The sequence below is a fragment of the Lissotriton helveticus genome, chromosome 2_1, assembly GCF_964261635.1.
Source record: "Lissotriton helveticus chromosome 2_1, aLisHel1.1, whole genome shotgun sequence".
NCBI lineage: Eukaryota > Metazoa > Chordata > Amphibia > Caudata > Salamandridae > Lissotriton > Lissotriton helveticus.
In genome coordinates, this window is record NC_136059.1 from 460,926,901 (window position 1) to 460,951,910 (window position 25,010).

General features: G+C 41.6%; 1 protein-coding gene across 1 annotated transcript in view; it reads right to left on the minus strand.

Annotated features, from left to right (window-relative positions):
• ANKRD55 (ankyrin repeat domain 55) overlaps window positions 1-25,010 on the minus strand; it is a 747,192-nt gene that overhangs the window by 135,156 nt on the left and 587,026 nt on the right. The window contains exon 10 of the mRNA XM_078677760.1: window positions 12,069-12,170. Within this exon, the coding sequence (XP_078533886.1) occupies window positions 12,069-12,170 (102 nt within the window). The remainder of the gene's footprint in view (window positions 1-12,068; window positions 12,171-25,010) is intronic.

Genomic DNA, 25,010 nt, shown 5'->3' on the forward strand with positions numbered 1-25,010 from the left:
GATTTATGTAGTTTTAAACAACTCTTTTCCCAGAAAATCGTTTTAAGTCTGGCCTTCAAACATCCTAATTGTAGCCCTAATGTAATCACATTTTCGGGGCACGAGCGGATAGCATCGGCTAGTTGAAGTTCTACATTCATAATATCATTAGCCATTATTTTGTCTCTCCTTCGGCGCTCAGTGTTTTGTTGGTATAGAAACTGCTGTGTGAGCCCACGAATACTAGCCTTACAGGCGTCCCACATGATGAGACAAGTGGTAGAATTAATATTAAGCTCAATGAAGTCTAGAATGTGGAGTTTAAGTTGGGAGATAAATAAAGTATTTGAACATAAATGCCTGGGGAAGGAAAATGCTCGGGGCGCTGCGCGGTTCTCTTTAGTATAGCAAGAGAATACGATGGGGTTGTGGTCTGAGTTTATTCATGGACATAGTTCTATAGTACTGTCTTTCAGCAGATTATCTGTTGTCCAAACCATATGAATCCGTGTACAAAGCCTATGGGGAGCGGAATAATATGTGTAACCGGGAACATTGGGAAAAGCACTGCGCCAAGCATCCTTGATGTTATGAATGCGGCCAAGCTCTAATATGGCGGCACGGGTTCTCCGCATTCGTTGGAATGAGTTGTGCTTAGTAGTGCCAATCTGATAGTTCATTATACAGTTAAAATCACCCATGATGACTAATTCCCCTTCCCACTGTAGTAATTCCAAATTTAATTGATCAAAAATAAATGACTCATCGGAATTTGAACCGTAAACCACACAGAGAACCAGTTTGCATTTTCCAACTAATATTTGCGCTAAAGCCCATCTGCCATTCTTATCACAAGCGGTTCTGCATATCTCAATCTTAAAGCGTTTATCTTTTAGGATAGTGACCCCTCTTATTGAAGCGTTAAAAGTGGAGCAAATAATCACATCATAGCCCAATTGACCAAGTAACTTCCTGTCTTTGTAGGCTATGTGTGTCTCAGACAGAAGAACAAAATGCGGGTCATGGAGGGCTAATTCTTCCCGGACAAGTCTTCTCTTATTTCTGCTGTTTAAACCTGCAACATTCCATGCAAGACATTTTATGCGCACCATTAAAAAAAAAAGATCAAATAAATCTTGTCATTCCGCAAGGCTGAAGTGTATAATAAAATGTTTTTGAAGTGAAACCATAATTTCGCTATTTGAGTTGCTTTTCCCATAGTGTACTGCTCCCCCCCACCAACCCCTCCCAACCCCCCAAACCCCCCACCCCTCCAACCCCTCCCCCCTCTCGGGAAGGAGCCCCCCCCCCTGAACACTAGCTGCCGCTAGAATGGCAGCCAACCTGAGGAGCAGCCAGTGGTTCCTCCCCTAGCCCCACCCGAACAGAAAGACTCTACATGTGTCTAAGAAAAAGAAAACTAGTGCGTGATTCAATGATAAAGAGAGAGCGAATAAAAGAGAGAAAGAGGAAAAAAGAGGCTATTTATAAATGGGTACTTGAGTCTAGAATATTATATTACGAGATCACTTATAGTTCTCTGTAAGTTTAAGAAAGTGAGGCGAGAAAACTCTCTGCTTCCCTTACATCTGTAAAGAAGTGAGTATGTCCATTTTTGATTATCTTGAGGCGGGCAGGCTCCTGTAGGAAAGCTTGTCCACCATGTGACTTAATCGGATCTATAAGTTTACGTAATTGCCATCTCCTATCCATAGTAGCCTTACTAAGATCCGATTTGACAAAAAAAGATAGATTCCCTACTGAGACTGGCAGATTCGGTCTAGCTTTTGATGATACTGCCTGCCTTAACAGATAGTTACCAAAGTGGATAAGGAAAGGGCGAGGAAATTTGTTATGCTTGTTCCTCTGAATCAATGGTAGCCGGTGGACTCTCTGAAGTTGGGAGTCCCAATCCCAGTCAGAGAGATCCGTGAAGGCTTTCTGGAGTAAGTCCACCATGAATGCCCTCGGGTCCTCCCCTTCAACCCCCTCTGGGATACCAAAGAGCCTTAGATTAGATCACCGTTGGCGATTCTCCAAGTCCTCAACTTTCACTTGAAGGGCCAAAAGCTGGGATTCATGTTCGCTAACCTTGGCTTCAGTTCTAGCTGAGCCCTCTTCCACCTGAACCACTCGCTGTTGCAAACCCTCCATTTCCTGAGCTATCCCCCCCATCTTAGATGTAATCTCGAGCATAGCTCTCTGGAGTTTGATGTTATCATCTCGCAACTGTAAGAAATGTTCTTGCGCTTCTCTCCTGTGTCCAGTCAAAGTCTGTAAGATGATGTCCAGTGGGGAGTCGTGTGATTCTATCTCTGACTCTAAATGTTCATTAAGAGTAATTATGCACTGAGGGATTGTGGAGATAGATGTCGGCAGAATCGTAGGTGACTTTATCCTGACAGGAGAGATATTAGCAGTAGTCATATTAGCCATAGAAATGCTATTGGGCAAGGTCTCAATAGTTGTGGAAGCCAGTATGGCGTCTTTCTCTCCGGGAACCAGATCCTGGGGCCCAGTCAGGTCAGTTACACTTGTTAATCCAATTTCTCCAGCCAAGAGCGGCCTAGGAATACCTGCTGTGTTTGCTAAATCCTCCGGAGAAAATGCAAGAGGGTCAGTACCATTAGGACCAGAAGGGCTTGTACCAGAGAGCCTGAGTGTCATATTTTTCACCAGCCCCTTGGCTTGAATCCATTTCCTGAGAGGGCTTTTCTCAACCAACAGATTTTTCCTTGTCGATGGGTTTAAACTTACTACCAAGCCCATGGTTTTCACCTTCTTGCCCCTTGTTTTAGACTTAGACTTAGACTTAGCCTTGTCCCTTCTGTTCGAAAGGTATTTTGCTGTGTCTGAGAGAGAGCCGGCCGTTGTTAAGTCCTCAAATTCATCGTTAGATAGTTCACCCTCTACTGTATCCTCCACAATACCCTCTAAAGCTGCCAACTCCTCCGCTGTGCATAGTTCCCCATTCGGAGAGTTATTTGCCTCCGCGCTAGTAGCTAGTGAATCAGCATCAGGCCCCCTCTCTGAGGGAAGGTCTTCCATGGAAAAGTCAACTGAGTGGGCTTCCGTAGTACCAACTGTTTCTCCTTCTATTTCTTCTGTAGGACCCCCCTCCAGAGGCCCCTCTGTGACTTCAGTATAGACAGCCATATTGATTACATTTCCCTCAAACTCCACTATGCTTTTTCCTCCTTTCAGTGGTTTAGCATTAATATCATTGGTAGCATTAGTAACGTTATTTGTGTCATTTGTGCCAATTTTAATGCTACAGTCCTTTGCAGGGGTAGGAGCTGGTAAGGGCGAGGGCAGAGGTACAAGCAGGATCGGAGGTCGCAAAGTTTTCTTACTGTGTATTATGGAAGCTGAAGAGGGGATAGCATCACCAACTCCCCCTCCTGGAGATAGCACGGTTTCTCCTGCCTTATCTCAAGCCTTATCAGTAGTGGTTGTAATCCCTGTAATCCCTGTAGGAAGAACCCCAGCTCTCGATTTTCCATGGGATGTGGGGACTTCTTATATAGTTGTTCCTTCGCTCGTTGGTACCACCTCATTGTTAGTTTTATTTGTCCTGGTCGATCTGGGTGGGTTTTTTGGAGCCATCTGCAACCCACCAACTTGTACAGAGTCTGTGATCCCCTGTGAGCTAGGACGCAGCCCAAGGCCAGACCAGCTGAGAGCCGAGCCGCTAATCAGCCGGGGAAAGAGATGCCGAGCAAGCAGCAGGTAAGCACGAAGCAGCCTCTGCATTAGTGTTAAGTTGTAGCCCAAACAATTTATTTACGTGGATAAACTCAGGAAATACTCATAGACTTGAAAAGGTCATAGTGCGCTTAATCTGAAAGAAAGAAAAGCGCGTTGTGCCGTCTAGACCGTAATAATCGCTTCCCCCGTTTTGATATGTGACAAATCTCCGTCGATTTCCCTTCGGCTTCACTGAGCAGTAAATTTCCCTTTCCTTTTTTTTTTCCTTTCTCTTCTCTATCGACACAGGAGGCAGAACAAGAAACACACTGTTGCCGCTGCAATCTTGTAAGATTGCTACTTTGTTTCTCCGTTAGTCAGACTGCCTGTAGCGCTGAGTAATCCAAGAGTCCATGCCGTTCTCGGGGGGGTGGGGGGGAAGGAGGGAGGGGGACGTCCCGATAATTCGATGTATTGCCAAAAGTGTATTTAGAGAAGGGTTAGGTCAATTAAAAGGTTATTCTCACAAGATTATTTTTAAAAAAGGGTTCCATTCCAGTACAACACAAAGTCAGACGGATTCCTATTGTTGTAAGAAAGGAAGTTAAGGGGCTCATTCAAGATATGTTGGCATCTGGGGTCATAGAACCTGTAGAGACTTCAACATGGGTTTCTCCCATTGTAGTCACAAAGTAGTCAGATGGCAACCTCCTCGTCTGTGTGGATTTAAGATCATTAAACCAGTGTGTGGTTGCAGACACATTTCCATTGCCCAATATTTCAGAACTCATCACCACTCTAAAAGGCGCTAAGGTGTTTTCTAAGATAGATCTCAGGAGTGCCTACCATCAAATCAACTTACAAAAAGATTCAAAATACTTGACAGCTTTTATCACACCCTATGGCACATTTCAATTCACACACCTCCCTTTTGGTCTCAATTCTGCTGCCAGTGTCTTCCAGAGAATGGTGTATCCCATCCTCGTCACCAAAATTGTAGTAAAGGAAGTAGACAGATCCCAGTGAGATTGGTAGAGATATTTGATAAGATATAGAGAAGTAACAAGAGCGGACTGCTCCTTACAAAAGCAACCAGTAACTGTTATAGAACAGAACTCTACTTTACAAGCAAACATGGAACAATACAGGAATACATTCTGAATGAAGTAATTACATTCTACAAAAACTAGAGCACATACTTATGTACTACACACACCCATGCTATATACTCCTCATGTATACCGAAACGTGCAAGGGCATAGAACATATAGTCCCAGCGTAAGTAATCAAACGCCTGCCGCAGATCAAGTGATATGCGACCTTCCTTAGTTCCTATGTCGCGCGTGCCCAGCATGACCTGGTGCAGGCGTCTGATGTTGAGTGCCGTGTTCCTACCAGGAACAAGCCCACATTGATCGGTGTGTATTAGCGTAGGGATAAACTGACCTAGACGAGGGGCCAACAACTTACTCAGAATTTTATAGTCCATGTTGAGGACTGATAAGGGTCTATAGCTCGAAATGAGCAAAGCATCCCTCCCGGGTTTCAATAAAGAAATCACTAACGCCTGTAGGGAAGTAGCGGGGAGCTCACCTCCCTCAAACGATTCACGATATAGGCACTGCAAACGAGGAGTTAGCAAGTCAGCAAATACCGCCTAAAATTCAACCTGTAGACCATCATTCCCTGGGGTTTTGTTACGTGGTAAAGCCTTTACCGCCTGCCGGATTTCCGCCCCTGTTATTGGCCGCATTAATTCATCTTGTTGTTGATGTGTAAGTTGGGGGAGGCGTAAACCTTCGAAAAAAGGTTCAAATTCAGTGTAAATAAGCCCAGGTAATGGGCCGTAAAGGGGCTCATAGTAGTCCCTAAACGCGGCATTAATGTCCAATTGCGTGTCCACCACTACATCCACACTGTTCCTAATTTCTAGTATGGGTGTGGGCAATGGGGTGTTTTGAACCAATCGTGCTAGCAGTGGTCCCGACCTGTCAGCTTGCGTGTGCTGTCTTTGTGTGTATAGCCTGTAATCAATAACCCGCAGTTCCTGCAGCAGTTCTGCCTATTGAATGTTAGCCTCCCGCAGTTGTGTGAGTTGTTCATTTGTCCCTGTAGCTTCTCCTTCCAGTGCCGCCAGGCTACCCTCCTAGCTGTGCCTCTTCAAGCTGTTTAAGTAGCATTTCTGCTTCTTTCCCCCCACTCAACAACTGCAGAGAGGCCTCAAGGGCTCCAACAGCTTTTTCCATACCATTCAGCTCTACCCTCTCTTCCCTGCTCTTAGAACAATCAAGCTTTTCAGTAACCCCCAAATATATGCTTTAAAATCATCCCATACTACTACTGATGAAGCTGGTCCTATATTATTCAAAAAGTACTCAAATATGGCCTTTTTTAAAGCAAGCACATCTTGTTATCTAAGAGAAGGGCGCGCTTTAAGATACACCTTATATTAGGCTTACTTCTGGGGACTTGTAATATCATAGTAACAGGAGAATGGTCTGAGACATGTGCCGGGTGGTGTTTAACCTCTTTTATGTTCATTAATAATCACCTTTACACAAAACGATAGTCCAACCTAGAATAGTGGCCATTCTTTTTACTGTGGAAGGTGTCCCCTCTGCCTGCCCTTTTAAATTCCTCCATACATCTACCAACCCTAAATTCTGCAACATATTCCTGAGAGCCCTTCTAATCCTGGGGGTCTGAGCACCTACTCGCTGAGTTGATCGATCAAGCACAATGTCCTAGGATATTAAAATCACCACCCATGATCAGCGGAGCTAAAGCCTCAATCAAGTTTAATTCCAAGTTAACGATATGCTATGGATCATCCATGTTTGGTCCATAAAACCTAACACAGATAAGTTCAAAATCTACACATTTCATTCCAGCTAAGACCCACTTACCAGTGCCATCCGTTTTAGAATACTTGACCTGCAGCCCAGAACCCTTCCTTGACAGGATTACAACCCCATTACAACATTGCTCTTGATCTGACACTGCAAAACTTTTAATCCATCCATACCCGCGGAATAGCTCTTTTCTCTCCCCTGCAACCAGGTGCGTCTCCTGGAGAATTATATTGTGGGCATGGCTTTCACATTCCAGGTTAGGAAGCCTATGTTTTTACCTTCTCCAGCCATTATCCCCCTGCACTATTTCCCACCTTCTAGTGAAATAAACATAGCTATTTGGTGATACTGAGGTCCTCTTTTTCTGTTTTTTTACCCAGCTGCTACCCACCCGTGTTCTACCACCACCACAAACTCATGGCTAGAAAATTTTAGGATCATCCTCTATTGTTTTTGTCTTTTTACAGAGTCTATTTGTGCATCCACATCCTCAACTGCCTGACAGTTATACATTTGATTGTTCCACATTATGTGGAGCATTGCAGGAAATTTCAGTTGCGCCTATGCCCCCAACTTCCTCAGGTCCTCCATCCTATTGCCAAGCTCCCATTGCCTCAACTCCATTGCTTTGCATATGTCGGATCTTAAAATAACAGAAAACTCCTTAACAGCATAAGGCCCAGCTCTTAAAGCCCCACTAAGGATAGTCTCCTTGACGGAATATGAAAGGAAAATTCACCAGGATCTTCCTTGGTTTAGTCCGTTGAGGCTTCCGCCTAAAAGGGTCCCTGTGCACTTTCTGGAGCTCCTGTTCTAGATTAATATCCTACAAAGACGGGGGACCCCTCATCACTTAAAGGCAGGTAGACGGGCAACAGTAAGAGACAAGGCAAAAGGGGAATTACCTGCCCATAATATTCAAGAGTAGGCCTCAAGGAGGTCCTTATATATTTATACTGAACCCCGAACCACACATGAAAATCTCACAATATACTTACAAAATTATTAAGATTTTATTAAATAAGACAACAGTTTCTTCAATTGATGATTATAATCTGAATCATTACATTAAATATAGATCATTATTCTTTGTTATGGAAAATATACATAAAAATGACTCAATCACATCCTCACAACAACCCACATGCCAATCAACACTTTCATACCAACACACATACAACTCTGATCACAAACAACACACCACTCCACAAAAATATCATAGCCAATGATTGATTTGGTGATAATAGTTGGAACAAAGTCCCAGATCACTCAGATGGTTCCCAGATTGTACAAAACGCCAACGCGCGTTTCGGTGTATACCCCCAGCCGGGGCTACACCTTCATCGGGCGGGAGTATACAGAGGCATGTCTGAGAAAAAAATACATACATACTTTTAAAATTCATAGGACATCAAGTGTGGTTCAAGGCAATCAGATAGTCAATCATTATAGATTAAAAAAGAGAAACCGCATGATTCATATTCAATAAGTCAAAGAGTTTTATCACCATAATAAAGAATAAACTACATATATAGAATAGAGCTTAAAAAGAAAAGACCATTCCAGATATAAGTGATACGGATGTGTAAAAAGAATCTAAGACATACCAAGGATCCCAACAAAGTGAGAAGTGGTAAAGGAGTGGTAAATGTGCATCACACTTCAACATCCCAAAGTGGTCTAAACCCACATGCAACAAGATATTTCACAACAGCTTAACAAATACCATTCTCCGAATTAGGAGGCACAATAAGGTTTCAGATGAAGATGCTGGCCTCAACAGGTACAGTCATGATAGAAAAAAGACTTCCGTTTTATCTCTAATAAAAACAAGAAGGGAGCAGGAGAAAATAGATGAATGTTTACCGTTCACCTATACACTGTATAGTTTATTAGAAGATAGCTGGTTATGGGGGGAGAGACACATACCAGTGGGTGATATTTGGGGGGGATGGTTTTAAGGTCCTATCCAATTGAGTTCCATGACATAAAAGGTCCGCAACAACCGGGTAAACTCGAAGGCAAATTCCCTCGGTTGGATTGATTACTCACGATGCACTGCAAATATAATTTATACAAAAAATATCACTAGCACAATTTGTTGAACAACCCCTGTTGGCAAGACAGATAGTTGTGGTCAAAGGGGTTTAGTGGATAATATAACATATATACTTGGCCCTTCTACATTTACTACATTCACCAAAATCTATATAGAGAGACCTTGATGGTTCTCCAAACGTGCCTGCCAATATACTAAAGGCTTCACTCAACCGGCGTTTCCCAGGCAGAGAGGGATCCGGGGCACGATAAACAGCCCGGAAGTTCTGACCTCATATGAGTAAAAGACGAGCCAGCACAGAAAAGCCACCCGATGTTAATATTTTGCTCTCCGCACCGCGGTGAGATTAATATCCTTTCTGTCCTTTAGGACTGTATCTCGCTGAAGGTCGCTTAGAAAGGCCTTTATACTGTACCTTCTTCCATCTCTGGGATGTTCAGAGATCTTAAGTTATTCCTAAAGGAGTGATTTTCCAGTCTCTCAAGATCCTCCCTTAAAGATTGGTTTTGTTTAACCAGCGAGGGAATTCCAGTGGCATTTTTGCCACATCTTGCCTGATCGATCCAACTTCTTCTTCCATTGCTTTGGTTCGGGAGGTGATCTCATCAAGTTTCTGTGCTAACTCAGAGCATGAGGCTTAAATGTCAACCTGATTGGCCTCTGAGACTTCAAAACGGCTCTCAATTTCTTCTTTTAGCCCCAGTAGGATACCTGCCAGTGAATCTTCAACATCTTCCTTGGGCGCCTCTCCAGGTTTACCGTTCGCCTTACTCATTGTAGGTAGATCCTCCGCCCTTTCCTGAGCTTCTCCTAATGCCAATGCTTCAAAACTGTTACTGAGAGGAACAGAGTCTGCATTATTTTGGACTCTTCTTGTACTCGCTTCACCCTCATTGCCCTCTATTGGGGGAGATGCTCCTGTAGTATGCAACTCATTAAAATTACAGCCCTCAGCAGGCTTTTCCATTCTAGAACTCTTCATTAGAGGTGATCCAGCAGCACTCTCTTCCCATTGAAGATCAGGTAACACTCCAAAAAAAGGGTTTAAGTGAGGGGGTTATTTTTAGCTGTTGAGTAGTTGATTTGTTACCTCTCTTCCCTGAGTTCTTCGTGGGAAATTTGCCCAATTTTTTATTTTGTTGAACACAGGCTGTCCCCCCTGAGCCTCCACTGTGCTGCCCGGGCTTCCCCATCCTAATGTCCTTTACATTTTTTACAGTACCTGAGGGAGTCTCAAAGGGGAAGTCAGGGACCTGTCCCACCTTGCCAGCCCTGATAATCCTGGTGAGCTGTGTGTATATTGAGGGCTTAACCCCAGCCTTACCATCAGCTTTATCCTCGGGTAAAGCACCTTCCTTCTTATGCTAGAAAGGTCTTACCAGGGATTCCTCTGAGCTGCTCTTCCACTCTCCCAATCTCGGACCCCCAATGAGGAAGACCGTCCACAACTCCCAAACCGCGGGGACTGAGGTGAGCTCCAACCTGCAGCTTGACTTGTGCTGCCTCTGCCTCCAGCTCTGGCTCCAACCGACCAGCAGCACCACAGTTCCCTAGCAGCCTCGTCCCAGCGTGAAACCGAGACTACGTAGCTGAGGACAGCCCGCACTTCCTGCACCGTTTCCTGGGGGTCTTTACAGCCTGCAAGCACAGTTGTCAGCCGGGAGATCGAGATAAGCTATGAGGTGAGATAACCCACCCCCCGATGGCACAGACACCAAAGGGATATGACAAGATAATGGCAGCTTTGTTAAAGTGGCATATTCCGAATTGTGATTTAAAATCCGACTTTACTATAATAGAGGGCTTTAAGTTACAAACATCAGACACCAAAGATGACTTTTCTACTTGCTCCCAATCAAAAGCTATGACTTATTAAATGTAATAGGGTAACACAATGTTATCCTATGCAGAGGTAGGCCTTGAAATAATGAAAAACTAATTTGAGAGTGCTCCACCAACAGGACATGTAAAACGTAAAAGTCCATGTTCAACTACACACCCTGCCCATTGGGCTGTTTACGGCATACCCTAGGGCTTATGTATTTGTATTAAAAAGGAAGGTTTAGACCTGGCAAAAGGTTTATTTGCCAGGTTGAAATGACACTTTAAAACTGCACAGACAGCCTGCAATGGCAAACATTGGACATGTTTAAAGGGATTTATAAGTGGGAGGCACAATCATTGCTGCAGCATTTAATTTACAGGCCCTGGGTACCTATAGTACCACTTTACTATGGACTTAAGTTAATTAAATCACCATGTTTAAAAGAGATAGCACAAGCACTGTAACACTGGCTAGCAGTGGTAAAGTGCACAGAGTCCTAAGGCCAACAAACAAGTATTCAGCAAAACAGGCAAAAGTATTGGGGAAGACCATCCTAAGGCTGACAAGTCTACCTTAAACTATGCAGCACATTTGCAGCAGTAGAGGTGGAATGGCCAAGAGTGGCAATAGAATTTAGTTTCATGGGTGGAGTGGTTAGTGTGTGGTATAACCTGCCTGTAAAGGTTGTAAATAGAAGAAAGGAGAGTACATTATTAAAAATCGTGCATTTATATAAAAAAAGTTACAGTAGTCCTAAAAACAAGGGTGATATTTGAGACCATGTAGGCCTTGTTGTAATGATTAGACAGGAAGCCTGAACACTAAACTGAATTAGCAGTCTTTGAATTACAATTTTTAAGTTTTTATTTTTAAAGTAAAGGTATAGAACACATATGAAAAAGAGTACTGAGCAAGCAAGAATATATCTGAAGAACAGGTATGACCCGAAATCCATGAACCTGCGGGACACGGCCGAATTAAATGTGACTGCCACTTTATTTGCTGCCACATGCACTAAATTAATCATTGGCTGTATTTAGACAGCTGGTATGAATCGGGCAGCTTCAATACAGTAGAAGCAATAAACATTTGCATTTTACCATTTTCAAAGGCTTCAGGGGCCTTTCAGATTTTGCAGTAAAGCAGAAAACACATTATTTTCAACTAACATAAATGCGTTTACTTTTTCAATGTAGAGAATTGATTCCGCGCAGTAAATCAGCACGATAAGACAGGGATGCAAGAGGAGTATTTCTGAAACGATGACATGTTATTAGCCAGAAAAATACACACAGTGCTAAGCATAACACAGAAACGTGCCTTCAAAGTGAAAACAGGAATGATTCCAACCACCAGTGTGACGAATAAAAACAGCAGATTTATAATGCCCTCCTGAAGCTAAACTCCATTCTTAATGTTGCTTTGATACTAACAGCAATTTCATGTTGTGTCCAACTGCTCAGATTTTCTGTAAGGCTTTAGCATGAATTAATGCTGTGAAGAGCAATTAATAAATCCAACCCAAACATAATACATCTTCCACTAAAGGGTAAGCTAGGATTTTATTGGTGTGAAAATCTGAAACTAACAAAGCCACACACAAAAGCAAAGTAAAAAACATCTTGGTAGCTTTGAACACACAGATACATAGATTTGCACCACTTACTCCTCTGAACACAGTGATCCGGTATAGGAGCTAGGAAGTTCCGTGTAATTGTAATTTCCTTAAATTTGGATCGGTCCAAGGTGTTGAGCTGCAAACTGTTGCCTGAAAACAAATACATGTACTGTTAATGTAGTCATCTAGCTCGTGATCAAGTCATACACTATCACCTACTGTACAATAGATCGACTTCTTCAGTGATGCATGCTACAGAAGCATTCGTCATATCTCATATCTTGAAAACAGCAGGTAATGTTGACAGGGATCTTTACAATGTACTGTGCTTTTTCCTCTTTCTTTCAAGTAGTTAATGCGGCCAAGTTTACTTCTCTCATGTGTGACATGTCTGGGCTATTAGAGGTTGTTAATTTGGGGGGGGGGAGGAGACGAATCCTGCCTCTGAGGAGAACCCCTAAGGTGCCAGGCCTAACACTGTGGACACTGGCTTCTAAACATACAAACTCAGGGGGTGGGATAGGAACACTTGCACTGAGACACGGAGACCCGAAACAGTGATAGCAGCATAACTTTTGTGGGTCCGACAAAAACACACAGGTTTCCCGCAATGGGGAAAGATTAATGCCCATGACACTCACAACACAACAAAATTGATCATTAAATGCTGATAACCAGTGCAGAAAAAGAAATCCTGGCCACAAGTAGGTAGCCAATGCGAGGATGCCCCCCCACCCACCTTAAACCATTACCAATTCAAAATATTTTTTTATTGAATTTTAAATGCAGATGAAACATAGAGACAATGCAAAAAATATTACAAAATAGCGAAAATACCTTAATATATTATCAAAACGTTAATAAACAGTACATTATAAGAATGCAAAAGGTAACAATAAATCGTAATGGAAAGGAAATTAAAAAGGGAAAGGGAAGGGAAAATACAAATGATTAGGATAAGAAAAAAGTGAAAGGAGCTACTGTAGTAAAGAGATAACAACATTAAGGGTCATAAGAATGCCAGCACTAGAAGAGAAAAATGTATACCATACTTCAAACCTAAATATAAATCAACAGGTAACCAAAATGATTGAAAAGAAAGCGAATTATGAACAAGACCCTTCAAAGATAGTTAAGCACCTCTTCTTGTAAAAAGAACCCAGGACCACCATGCATGAACAGATAAAGAAGAACAGTCTTTCCAACAATAAGTAATGGATTTCAAAGCTGCTGAAATAAGAAAATTAAAAAGTTTACATTCTAAAACATTTAAGTCATGTGATAAGATATGCGATTTACAAATCAACATTTTATAAGAAATATCTTCTTGAATATTAAAAATCTTAGATATAACGACCCAAACATCAGTCCAAAATTTGAAAATAGAAGGGCAATCAAATAACATACGTTGCAGTGTACCCGATTCAACTGTACAATGCCAACAGTCAGGAGAAGGAATAAGGTTAGCATGAAGTAAACGGAAAGGGGTCCACAGTCTATTAAGTAAAATATAAGAGTTAGTTTGAAAGAGAAAAACAGGGAGCCATCCAGATATACCATTACACCAAATGTCTTTCCAAGTGTCATTTGATAAGGAAAGTGATAGTTCATTATTCCAGAAGGCTGACAGCGTATCAACGTTAGTACCAAGAATATCTAATAACTTTTTATATAAAATAGAAATGCCATGGGAAGAAAAGGAAATCGTTTGAATGTATCGAGCCAAATCAACATCAACATTAGAGGGAATAGCAACAGCAAAAGAATATAAAATTGAGTTACATAAATATTGGTATTTGATAACATGGGATCGAGGTAAACCAAATCGAGATTTTAATTGATCAAACAAAATAAAATTATTATTAGAATACACATCTTTAAGATAGAAAATACCTGCATTAATCCATGAGGACCAAAAAGTGACATTCCTATTCAATTTGATAACATTGCTATACCAAAGGGAGATATCACCAGTATTATTCATGGGAGAAAGAAAAATTAGGTCCAAATCATTAAACATCATTTTAGTAGATTTAATAATGACTGACTTATGGAAAAATGCAGTGGAGTTAGACATAGTTAATAGGGATGGAAGTGGGTGAGGATTTACCAACGATTTCTCAATAGATAACCAAGTATGTGGAGTACTTAATAACGAAGTGTTAAACCAAAGGGAACTTTGCTTCAAAATAAAAGCTGTATGATAAAGCAAGAAATCTGGAATGCCAAAACCGGCATTTCGTTTGGGAATTTTGAGCAATTTATAACTAATACGAGTTGATTTATTATTCCATAAGAACTTTGACAAAACTTTATCAACATCTTTATAATATTTTAGCGGAAATTGAATTGGAAGCATTGCAAGTGTATAAAAATGTTTAGGTGCTAAAGTCATTTTAATAGAATCTAACCTACCCCACCAAGTAAGATGTAAAGATGACCATTTGGAAATTTTGGGGCAGATATATGTTGGGAATGCGCCACGTTTGCGTCACGCAACTGCGGCGTAAACGTGGCGCATCCCTACGACCCATTTACAACGTGACGCATCTAGGCAGATGCGTCATGTTGTAAAGCCCTGCGCCACTTGTGGGCGTTCCGGCGCAGGGTGGGCGTTCCGGGTCAGGTGCGCCTCGCAAAAGTGGCTGAGTGAAATCTATAAGATTTCACTCAGTCACTTTCAGGCCAATGCTGCGTCAAAACCCTGCGCCTGCTTGAAGCAGGCGTAGGTATTGACGCAGCATTGTAAAGATGGGGCATCCCCGAGCCTTGCTGGAGCTGCGTCGCGCTTGCAACGCAACTCCAGCAATGCGCCACCTTTACGGCACAGATGCGTCACGCATCTGTGCCGTTTTTGCCCCATGGTGCGCCGCATTGTAAATGCGGCGCACCATGGGTGGCGGAGCAGCGGCGCAAAATAACTGACGCATCCCTGGGGATGCGCCAGTTATCATAAATCTGCCCCTTTGTCTTTAATATACGATAAAAGAAAATCACAATTCAACGTAATAGTTGACTTTATGGAAGTAGAAAATAAAATCCCAAGGTATTTCAATTAATTTTTTGGCCAAAGTAAACAATTCAAGGGAAGCATATCAGGAGTACAATAAACATTCAAAGGGAACAATTCTGTTTTAGTTATATTTAAAGTATAGCCAGAAATTGTAGAGTATTGTGTTATTATACACAATAAAGGTGGGAAAGAGGACACAGGGTCATTTAAAAATAAAAGTATATCATCAGCATATGCAAGGGTTTTGACAGGAACACCTTTAACATTGATCCCCTTAATCTCCTCACACCTCCTAATCGAAGAGAGAAAGGGTTCAATGCCAATGAGAAATAAAAGAGGCGAGGGTCGACATCCCTGTCTTGTACCTCTAAAAAGAGAAAACTGATGAGAAATATGTCCATTTATGAATAATCGAGCAGTCGGAGCTGAATATAAGGCAGAAATCATACGGATAAAAGAATCTCCAAAATTAAAAAAAGATGATGTATGAAATAAGAATTGCCAATGAATCTTATCAAAGGCTTTCTCAGCATCTAAGGCTAATATACCTGATGGGGATGATAGAGTAGGACTTTGTTCAATAACGTGAAGGAGAGTTCTGGTGTTATTAGCAGAGACTCTATTTTTCATAAAACCAGATTGATCGGGAGATATAACAGAATCTAAAATAGGAGCTAATCTAGACGCGAGTATTTTTGCATATAATTTACAATCCTGATTAATCAAAGAAATAGGGCGGTGAATGAGAAACAAGAGTGGGATCTTTATCAGGTTTTGGGAGTACAATTATTAGCGCTTCAGTGAAAGAACCAGAGGTTGTACCAATGGATCCAAAAAAAGTAAACAGTTGATGTAAAAAGGGTACCAATAGTATTTGAAATTCTTTATAAAATTCAGCTGGCAACCCATCTGGACCAGGAGATTTATTCTTCTTAAGGGACTTTATGGCAAGTAAAATTTCCTCTTTAGTAATAGGAGAATCAAGACTAAGTTTATCAGAGTGGGATATTTAAGGAAGATCACAGGAAGATAAAAAGGAGTCAATTAAAGACTCCTCATGAAAATCAGGTTTGTTATATAATGTGGAATAGAACTTCAAAAATTCCTTAACTATATCATTTTGAGAAAAAGAGATTTTACCATGAGAGCCGTGAATAGAGTTGATTTGGGCTTTGTCTTTTTTAATGCGTAAATATTTAGCTAATAGTTGGCCAGAACGATTAGTATTAAACTTAAATCTAGCATTGGCATTAGAAATTTGAATGCCTGCTCTCTTACTAAGAATGGAATTAAATTCATAGCGCAATTTTTGAAGCGTAAACCTATATTTGGGATCATTTGAAGTTATAAAGAGTCTTTCAGTTTTCGCAATTTGTTTTTGTAAATCTAAAATGGAAGCATTGAAAGTTGTATTTTCATGTGCTATAATTGAAATTGTAGTCCCCCTAATATAAGCTTTAAAAGCATTCCATCTTGTAATTAAAGATGTAGCACTTTCGTGATTAAATTAAAAATACTCAGTAATGGCTGATAAAAGGTTGGGTTTATGTTTCTCGTTCAAGACAATATCAGTATTCATACGCCACCTAGATTTTTTAGTGTAAGTGGACTGCAAATTTACAAATAAAGAAACCAAAGCATGCTCAGAAATATCGATATTACCAATCTGGGGATCTGAAACAGAATTAATTAAGTGTCTAGAAATTAACAAACAATCAATTCGAGAATGGGAATTATGAGGATTGGAGAAAAAAGTGAAACTATTTTCAGTGGGAAAGTGTAATCTCCAGATATCAACTAATTTAGTGGATTGGAGAAAGGCTTTGAACGCAAAACATACCTTAGAAGGGTGGAATTTGGCTTGAGAAATTCTATCCAGTAAGGGGTCATAAATAACATTAAAATCCCCACCAACAACAAAAGGAACATTTCCAACCCTCAAGACCTCCGAAGTAAGAGTGGTGCAGAATGTAGGATCGTCAGCAGTAGGGCCATAAACATTCAATAAAAATAAGAATTTATCATGAACTTTAACTTTGGTTAGTACATATCTACCATCAGCATCAGAGTGTTTGCTTAAAATCTGGCAATGTAATCTTTTTACAAACAAGATCGCTACTCCATTTTTCTTGCCAGACGCAGGGGAAGAGACAATGCTATCAACCCATTTCTTTTTCATATACTTCGTAATATGATCATCGATATGAGTCTCCTGAATAAAACAAATATCATCATTAAGTCTTCCTAAATAATCTAATATCTTGGTACTTTTAACTGGATTTCGCAATCCTTTAACATTTAACGATACTACATTCAACTTATGAGTATTAGCCATAGTAGAAATTAAAATAGAAGAAGAGAACCAGAAAACAAGTAGAAGAAAAGGAAAAGCAAAGAAAAAATCGGTCACAGAAAAAAAAGAAGAAAAGAGTAACTCCAAAACACATATCAAAGAAAAGAAGGAGAAAAAGAAACATGGAAAAAAGACAAACGAGAGACATAAATATGAATTGTGAAAACGCACACACGGTTACAAGAATGGCCAGAACCGCTGGAGCCCTACAGAAGAAAACTTTGTATCCTGTCAAATGAGAAAGGCAGAATCATCATAACTCAGGTATTGGAGTCATTATTATCCATTGAATGACGAGACTGTTGATCAAGAAAATGCCGCAGGTCATCAGGACGTAGAAAAGATTTGGAAAAATTATCCTTCCAAACACGCATTGTCGATGGATCAAAAAGACCATCTTTGAACCCAAGGCGTCGAAGATGAGGACGGAAAGCAGAAAATTATTTGCGTATTGCGAAAACTTGGTGAATAAAAATCTTATTCCCATTAACCATCAACGAAGGGATTTCTCGAGCTGCCTTTCTAATTAGGACCAAATGGTGATAAAGCAGAACCTTGAAGATCATCTGACGTGGTTTGGTGTGGTGAGGATTTCGATGTGAAGGGATTCTATGAGCCTTATCTATTTCAAATTTTTCAGGAAATTTGAGTTGCAAAAGACCAGGGAGCAAATTTTCCAAGTATAATCTGCAATTATCCCCTTCAACATATTCAGGTAAATTAAAAATGCGAAGATTGTATTGTCTATTGCGATTTTCCAACTCAAGCAAATGAGAGCATAAAGGAGAAATTTTTGTCACCAAAGGAGCGAAAGAGTCAAGTCTGGCTTTATTATCCTGAATTTTAATTGAATTATCAGAACTTTTCATGGATAAACAGCCATCTCCTTGCGGACATTTTTAATTTCTGACACTATAGAATCAGTATTGACTTTTAATGCTTGAATTTCTTCCAATATTAATGATAAGGAAGGCTCTGAAGATTCCACAACCTTAGATTTTATAGGAGGGGACATTTGCTGCCTCCTTTTGTTAATAATTACAAAAAAAGAAGGAGAAAAACAATAGAAATACAAGAAATTAACCCAAAAACTGTAACTCTGTGAAAAAGCAGCAAAAATCCCTGGTGCAGCAGCTAAACTGAGCTGTGGGAGTGGCTAGGCCCAAGCCATGCCCTTTCCTAGAGCTGCACTCCGCCCCTCTGACAGAAAGTCCTGCAGTACCTCAGAAGCTGGGCTGGGACCAGGAACCACACCGTCAAAAGAAGAACCTCTGGTGTCCCAAAATGGATGAAAATCGCCACACAGAACAGTAGGTGTTCAGAAGGCTCTCCGCTTATTTTGGAGATGATTTATGGCAAGAATCGGCGTTAAAATATATAAATGCGGGCAAAAAAACACTACTGCAGAGCTGCGGCGGCCATCTTGATCACACGCTCGCGCACCTCCCCACCTTAAACCATTACCAATCCAAATCCCGCAGGAAAGTTCCAAAGCAGGAAAAAGAAACAGAACAAAATAGTTGACCAGCTCAAGTTGGAGGTATAGGTACTGGAAATAAAAATGAAGTCACGCCCGGGGGAGGTCGAAGAGAAATAATCTAAGATTCTTGGAATCCCTGAGAAAGCACAGGGATCGGTGATGAATGAATTCTTGGAAAAATGAATTTGAGAGACTAAGAAAATGTAATACTGGACCTCTTATTTTTTGTGGAAACAGCTCATCGAGCACCGGTGATCCTGCACTGCCCAGGTGCACCGCCGCACACCATAATACAATAGCTCGGACTTTAAATTGCGAAGACAGAGACTTAATACTGCAAAATGTATGAAGAGTAAAAAAGCAGAATTTGAAGGCCAAATGATAAGATTCTTCTCGGATAAAGCAAAAGGTACAAAAACTCAATTCCTTTGAAGCAGTGAAACAAAAACTTAAGGCCCTTAATCTGAAATACATGTTCTGTATATAGCCTGAGATTACTACATGGTGGTAATTTGCATTTCTTCACAGACCCGGATCTAAGAAAGTGGCTAGAAATGGGAGACAGAGGTGGATGGTCAACACTGAGGCCTGGTCCGCAGGGGTCCGAAAGATCTGCTATGACAAGAATGACCAAAGCTGGTGCAGTCAGGAATTTCTAGAAGGCTACAAGTTTGAGTAACTTCCATAATTTTTTTTAAAAAAAGAAGCCAAAGTTTGGCAAGGCGCTCTAGCCAATTGGGTTTTATGTACTGACTGCTTGCACTGACCTAGTATACTGCCACCTAGTATATTCCAAAAAACCTATTAGCTAAAAGAGACATCACACAATCTGCAAATAAATTACATGCAATAATTCAGGGAGAATTTCAAGGGAAAACCTACTGGTAGCCAGTCAGTTTAAGAATACATTTGAGTTTTCCCAGTTGGCAGTGATATTTAAAAAAAAACACAGGAAATTATGGTTAATGTTCTCCACTCATGTGAGGTTAGCAGTGATGCTGCATGATTCTGTCTTATGATATCTCATGCCCATCATCTGGATGGCCCCCATTTAAAAACCTTAAACTGAGTAGGCAGTTTTCCCTTAAGTCGTGTATCGGGATGGTACTTCAGTGAAACCCCCTCAAACTCATGCTTAAAATAGAATTATAGTTCCGGAGAGCAAAGGACGTGGAAAACTTTGAGTTCCAACGTCCCTTTGCTCATAAACTGCGGTCTCTGGCACCAAAAATGCTGGTTCATTGTTATAGCTTTACTCTGCAGAATTGATCTGAATATTTAAAATTATTTGCTTAGAAACTCCATTCTGTATTGGACATGATATCACTGATAAGCAGTTAATTCCCATGTGCTTTGCCTATTTCATATCTACTGAATATTTATGTTCCGGTTTATGTTTCTCTCCAATTAGTGTGACATATAAACATTTCTTTAGTAAACTGTATTCATAACTTTCAGTTCTATACATCCTTCGTATCTGAATGAACTGAATATTTTGGCAGAATTTATGGATCAAGAAGTCATTTTGCGATTCTCAAATTGCGATTTTTTGCGAATCGCTATTTGAGAATCGCAAAATGCTATGTATGTAGGATTTGCAATAAATTTTATGAATCCTACATATTCCTTAATTGCGAATCACAAATTGCGATTTGCAATTAAGGAATACCTCCCCATTCATTCCTACGGGCCTAGAGGCCCATAGGAATGAATGGGAAGACATTCTCAATTTGCGATTAGCAATTAGAAAATCGCAAATTGAGAATGCAATTTCAAGTGTGCAGGGGTGTCCAAAGGACACCCTGTTACACCCCTGAAATAAGCATGGGTGCCCATGTGGCGCACATACATGCCCTAAGGGCATATATGTGCTTCACATTGCACTTTGAAAAATGCAAAAAAGTGCATATTTCAAGGAAATCGCAAATTACCACCAACTTGAAGTTGGTGGTAATTCCTTAAGGCCAATTAGCATTTTTTTTATGCTTCTTACATTGCATTTAAGGAATCGCAAAATTTGCGATTCCTTAAATGCAATCGCAAAATAAGGAATCGCAAATTTAGCGATTCCTTATTTTGCAAGCAGATTTCTTTGATACATACCATTTAGCAAAAATGTGTTCGCAAAGGCCGTAATTCTGCGAATTTCAGCGTTTGCGAACGCATTAGTGCTTGAGTCATATGGACCTTAGTTCCTCTTTAAGATCTGTTTAAAATCTTAATTAAATAATGAAATATAATGAAAGAATTTTGGGAGTAGTTTCCATATCAATCAATCAGGATTTGTACAACACAGCAAATCACCCGTGAGGGTTTCGAGGTGCTGGGGCTGCTAGCTGCTTCGTGGTAATCTGTTCATTCGAACAGCCAGGTATTGAGTCCTTTCTTGCATTGCTGGAGCGTTCCTGTGGTGCAGGGGAAGGTTGTTCCAAGCTTTGGCTGCCAGGTGTGAGAAGGAGCATCCTCTGCTGTTGGCTCAGCGGATTAAGGGGGCTTCTGCAAGGAAGAGGGAGGCGAATTGTAGGTGTCTGGTCGGTTGGTGGAAGGTCATGCGTTTGTTGATGTATGCTGATCCCTCGTGCAGGGCTTTGTAAGCATGGGTCAGCATCTTGAATTGGCATCTCTTCTGGATTGGGATCCAGTGTAGAGGTGGGTGTGATTTGGGTCCATCCGGGGAGCTCGAGGATGAGTCTTGAAGCTGCGTTTTGTAATGTCTGTAGTCTCTTTAGGATGTGTGCAGTGATTCCTAAGTAGAATGTGTTCCCATAGTCCAGCCTGCGGGTGATGAGGGACTGCATGACGATCCTTCTGGTGTTGTCTGAGAGATTCTTTTTTCAACACTTTATTTATCATTTCATAGCATTCGTAGTACTTACAGCAGTACACGTTACTTCAATATCTAAGATATCATTAAAATGCCAATCCGTATGTTCAACAACGTATCAATTGGTATTGCATTCATTAGCTCCGTCATGCCACCCATCTAGCATCGTAATATCAACATCCTCTTCTTGTGACGCCAGCTACGTGCTTATACAACAGAACATCAGCCCAACTCTGCCCACTCCCCACACTCCTGCGTCTATGATGCATCCCAGTCCATCATCATTGTATTCCATACTCACTGGCTACATTCGTCTTGCACCCAGTTGCTCAAATAGTATCTCAACTGTGTAGCATACAGCGCACTATTGGTGTCACAATACATTAAACAGTGAAGCCATTGTTCAGGTGTTGGTGTGCATTTCGGCCCCAATGAATTGTCAGCTCTCTCTTAGCAAGGAGTAGTGCTATACCAACATGCCTACACAGTGCTTTTGGGATGTCCGCGATGTAGCCCACTAGCGCCATTGTAGAGATGGCCTAATTTGGAGACCTGCCATTTGCTACAGTGCCAAGAAGATTTGCACCCAGTACCCCGCCACCCCACTGCATATCCATGTCATGTGGAAGTAGTCTGCCATTGGTGCGTGGCATTTGGGACAATTCGCCGTGCAGGACGGGTCTCCACCTGGAGATATTTTGGAGCATGCGTTGGTGTAGAAGTAGGCAGATGAGACTGCATTTACCTCTTTGTTCTTGGATAGCTTTGCTGTCCAGGAGGATGCCAGGGTTAGAACATGGTCTGTCAGAGTGGGCGAAGGACCGAGTTTGTCACGCCACCATGCCTCCTCGTTGAGTTTGAGACAGTAGTCCTTCATCCGCTCAGCGACGTTCATCATGCATCTGTGGAAGCTGACTCTTGTGGTAGAGGTGTCTTCTGACAGTGAGAGGATGAGCTGAATGTCGTAGGAGTAGGAGATTATGTTCAGTCTGTGTGCTCTGACGGTGTTAGCCAAGGGTTCATGTACGTGTTGAAGAGGGTGGGGCTGAGGGCTGAGGGCTGATCCTTTGGAAGTCTTTGCATGATTGTTGGATTTAGAATTCACTTTCAAGGAAAATGGGAAACCGCAAGAACCAGCAAATGTCCGGGCACCACTGCAGAACAAACCAGTTATTGTACTGTATTGTATTGTAATTTTGTATAGTGTTTACCACCTCTACCTGGGGCACTGAAGTGCTTGATGACATTGGTAGTATGCTACACTAGTTTTGAATTTGCTGTTCGAATGGCGTTGTCTTTCCTCTCAGCCTATATGGGAAATTATTGAAATGATGTGAAAATCCAAATATGATAAAAAGTTCCTTTATTCGCAACACGGCAAGTAAGAACATGTTTCTTCAAAGATCGGATTCAACTTGAATATAACAGTAGTTTGTGACATTACATAAGATAATAGAACCTAGAACATCATTGAAAGACTAACATGTCACATGCAGGGGCATGCGACCAGATGACAGGAAAAACTTAAACAGACAGAGAATATGACTTTGAGAATAGGATGTAACATATCCCCCTTATTTAATAAAGAAATAATGGTAAAACAAAAGAAACACAAATTATATGAAATTGTCATATCTTTTTTGAATATGTATAGTACAGCTGGAATCCTTTACTCTGCGGGCAATAGAATCATAGCTGTCAATGTGTACATCAGCATCAAACTTATTTTGTACAGGAAAATCAAAATCAGGACACTTAGCCAACCTTCTGACATTCCAAATCTTTCGATCTTGTGTCATCGCGCTATTCATAAATACTTTTTTTAATTGGATGGCTTCACTAAATCTGTTTGTACCTTTGCGTGTCAAACCTGGTTTAAGAATTTTCACCCAATCTCCTACTTGAAAACAATGTGGTTTTGTCCTCCGTTTACTATAATACCAATTTTTTGTTTTTAATTGTTTAACTTCAACACATTTAGCATTAACACCTATACACTCTGTTACAATTTAAAAAACTGTGATTTCTCTTTTAACCACCACGGAAAAACCTTTGACGCTGGATTTCTCCTTTTAAAAAGTTTGAAAGGACTAACTTCAGTGGTGGTGTGAGGTGTAATACGGTAGATCCACAAACGTTCTTTTAAGGCACTCACCCAATTCGCACCAAGTTTGAGAGAATCCACTATAAAACCCTTTAGAACACGATTAAATCATTCTAACTGACCATTTTCATGTGGTTCATACAGTGATGTTAACCTGTGAGTGATATTACATTCCTTGAGAAAATCAGACATCTCAGAAGAGGTTAATTGAACACCATTAATAATGTAATCTTTCAATACCCCCTATTTATCATCTTTCTGTTCACATTCACGCCAATGTACTTCAGTGATATCTTGAAATTTCTCTTGAAGTATATCTTCGATGGTCAGAACAAAATCATATTCATTACTCACACTTAGGGGTCGATTAGGATCGCGGATTCTCCGCATCCTCCGGGCCGGCGGAGGCCACCGCCGGGCCGGAGGATGCGGAAAATCCGCTGCGGACCCACCAAAGACCCACCGCCACATTAGGATGGCTGGTGGGTCTTGGTTTCAGTCCGCCGCTTTTCCGCCGCGGTCGGCTTACAACCGCGGCGGAAAAGCTCTAATATGGTGGCGGTGTCTCTCAGACACCGCCAGACATATTAGGATGGCTTCCCAGACATGTTTTTCCGCGGTGGGTTCTCCGCCGTGGAAAAGCATACGGATCTTCACTTCGGGGGCCGGTTGCGGGACCCCTGGGTGAAGTGGGGTGGGGGGGTGCACATGGGGGGTACCTATGGTACCCCCCTGCATTTACATGCAGAAAGCGGCAGGCACCGCGCGGTGCCTGCCGCTTTGTGCATGTAAATGCAATGGATGCGTTTTTAACATTGCGGCGGGTGCAGCTTGAAGCCGCACCCGCCGCAATGTTAAAAATAGAGGATGTGACCGCCAGGGTGGCGGTCACATCCTAATTGCACAGGAGGGAACGCCGCAGCACATGCGGACGTTCCCTCCTACTCAGGGCTCGCGGACGGACACAAGTCCGTCCGCGATCGTAATGTGCACCTAATTTAGGGGCCTATTAGGATGATAGACACCGCCACCATATTAGAGCTTTTCCGCCACGGTCAGAAGGCGACCGCGGCGGAAAAGCGGAGGACGGTCTTCCTGTCCGCCGATGACCCCCCAGCCATCCTAATCTGGCGGGGGATCTTTGGAGGCACCGCAGCGGTGAATCCGCATCCTCCGGGCCGGCGGTGGCTTCCGCCGGCCTGGAGGATGCGGATTC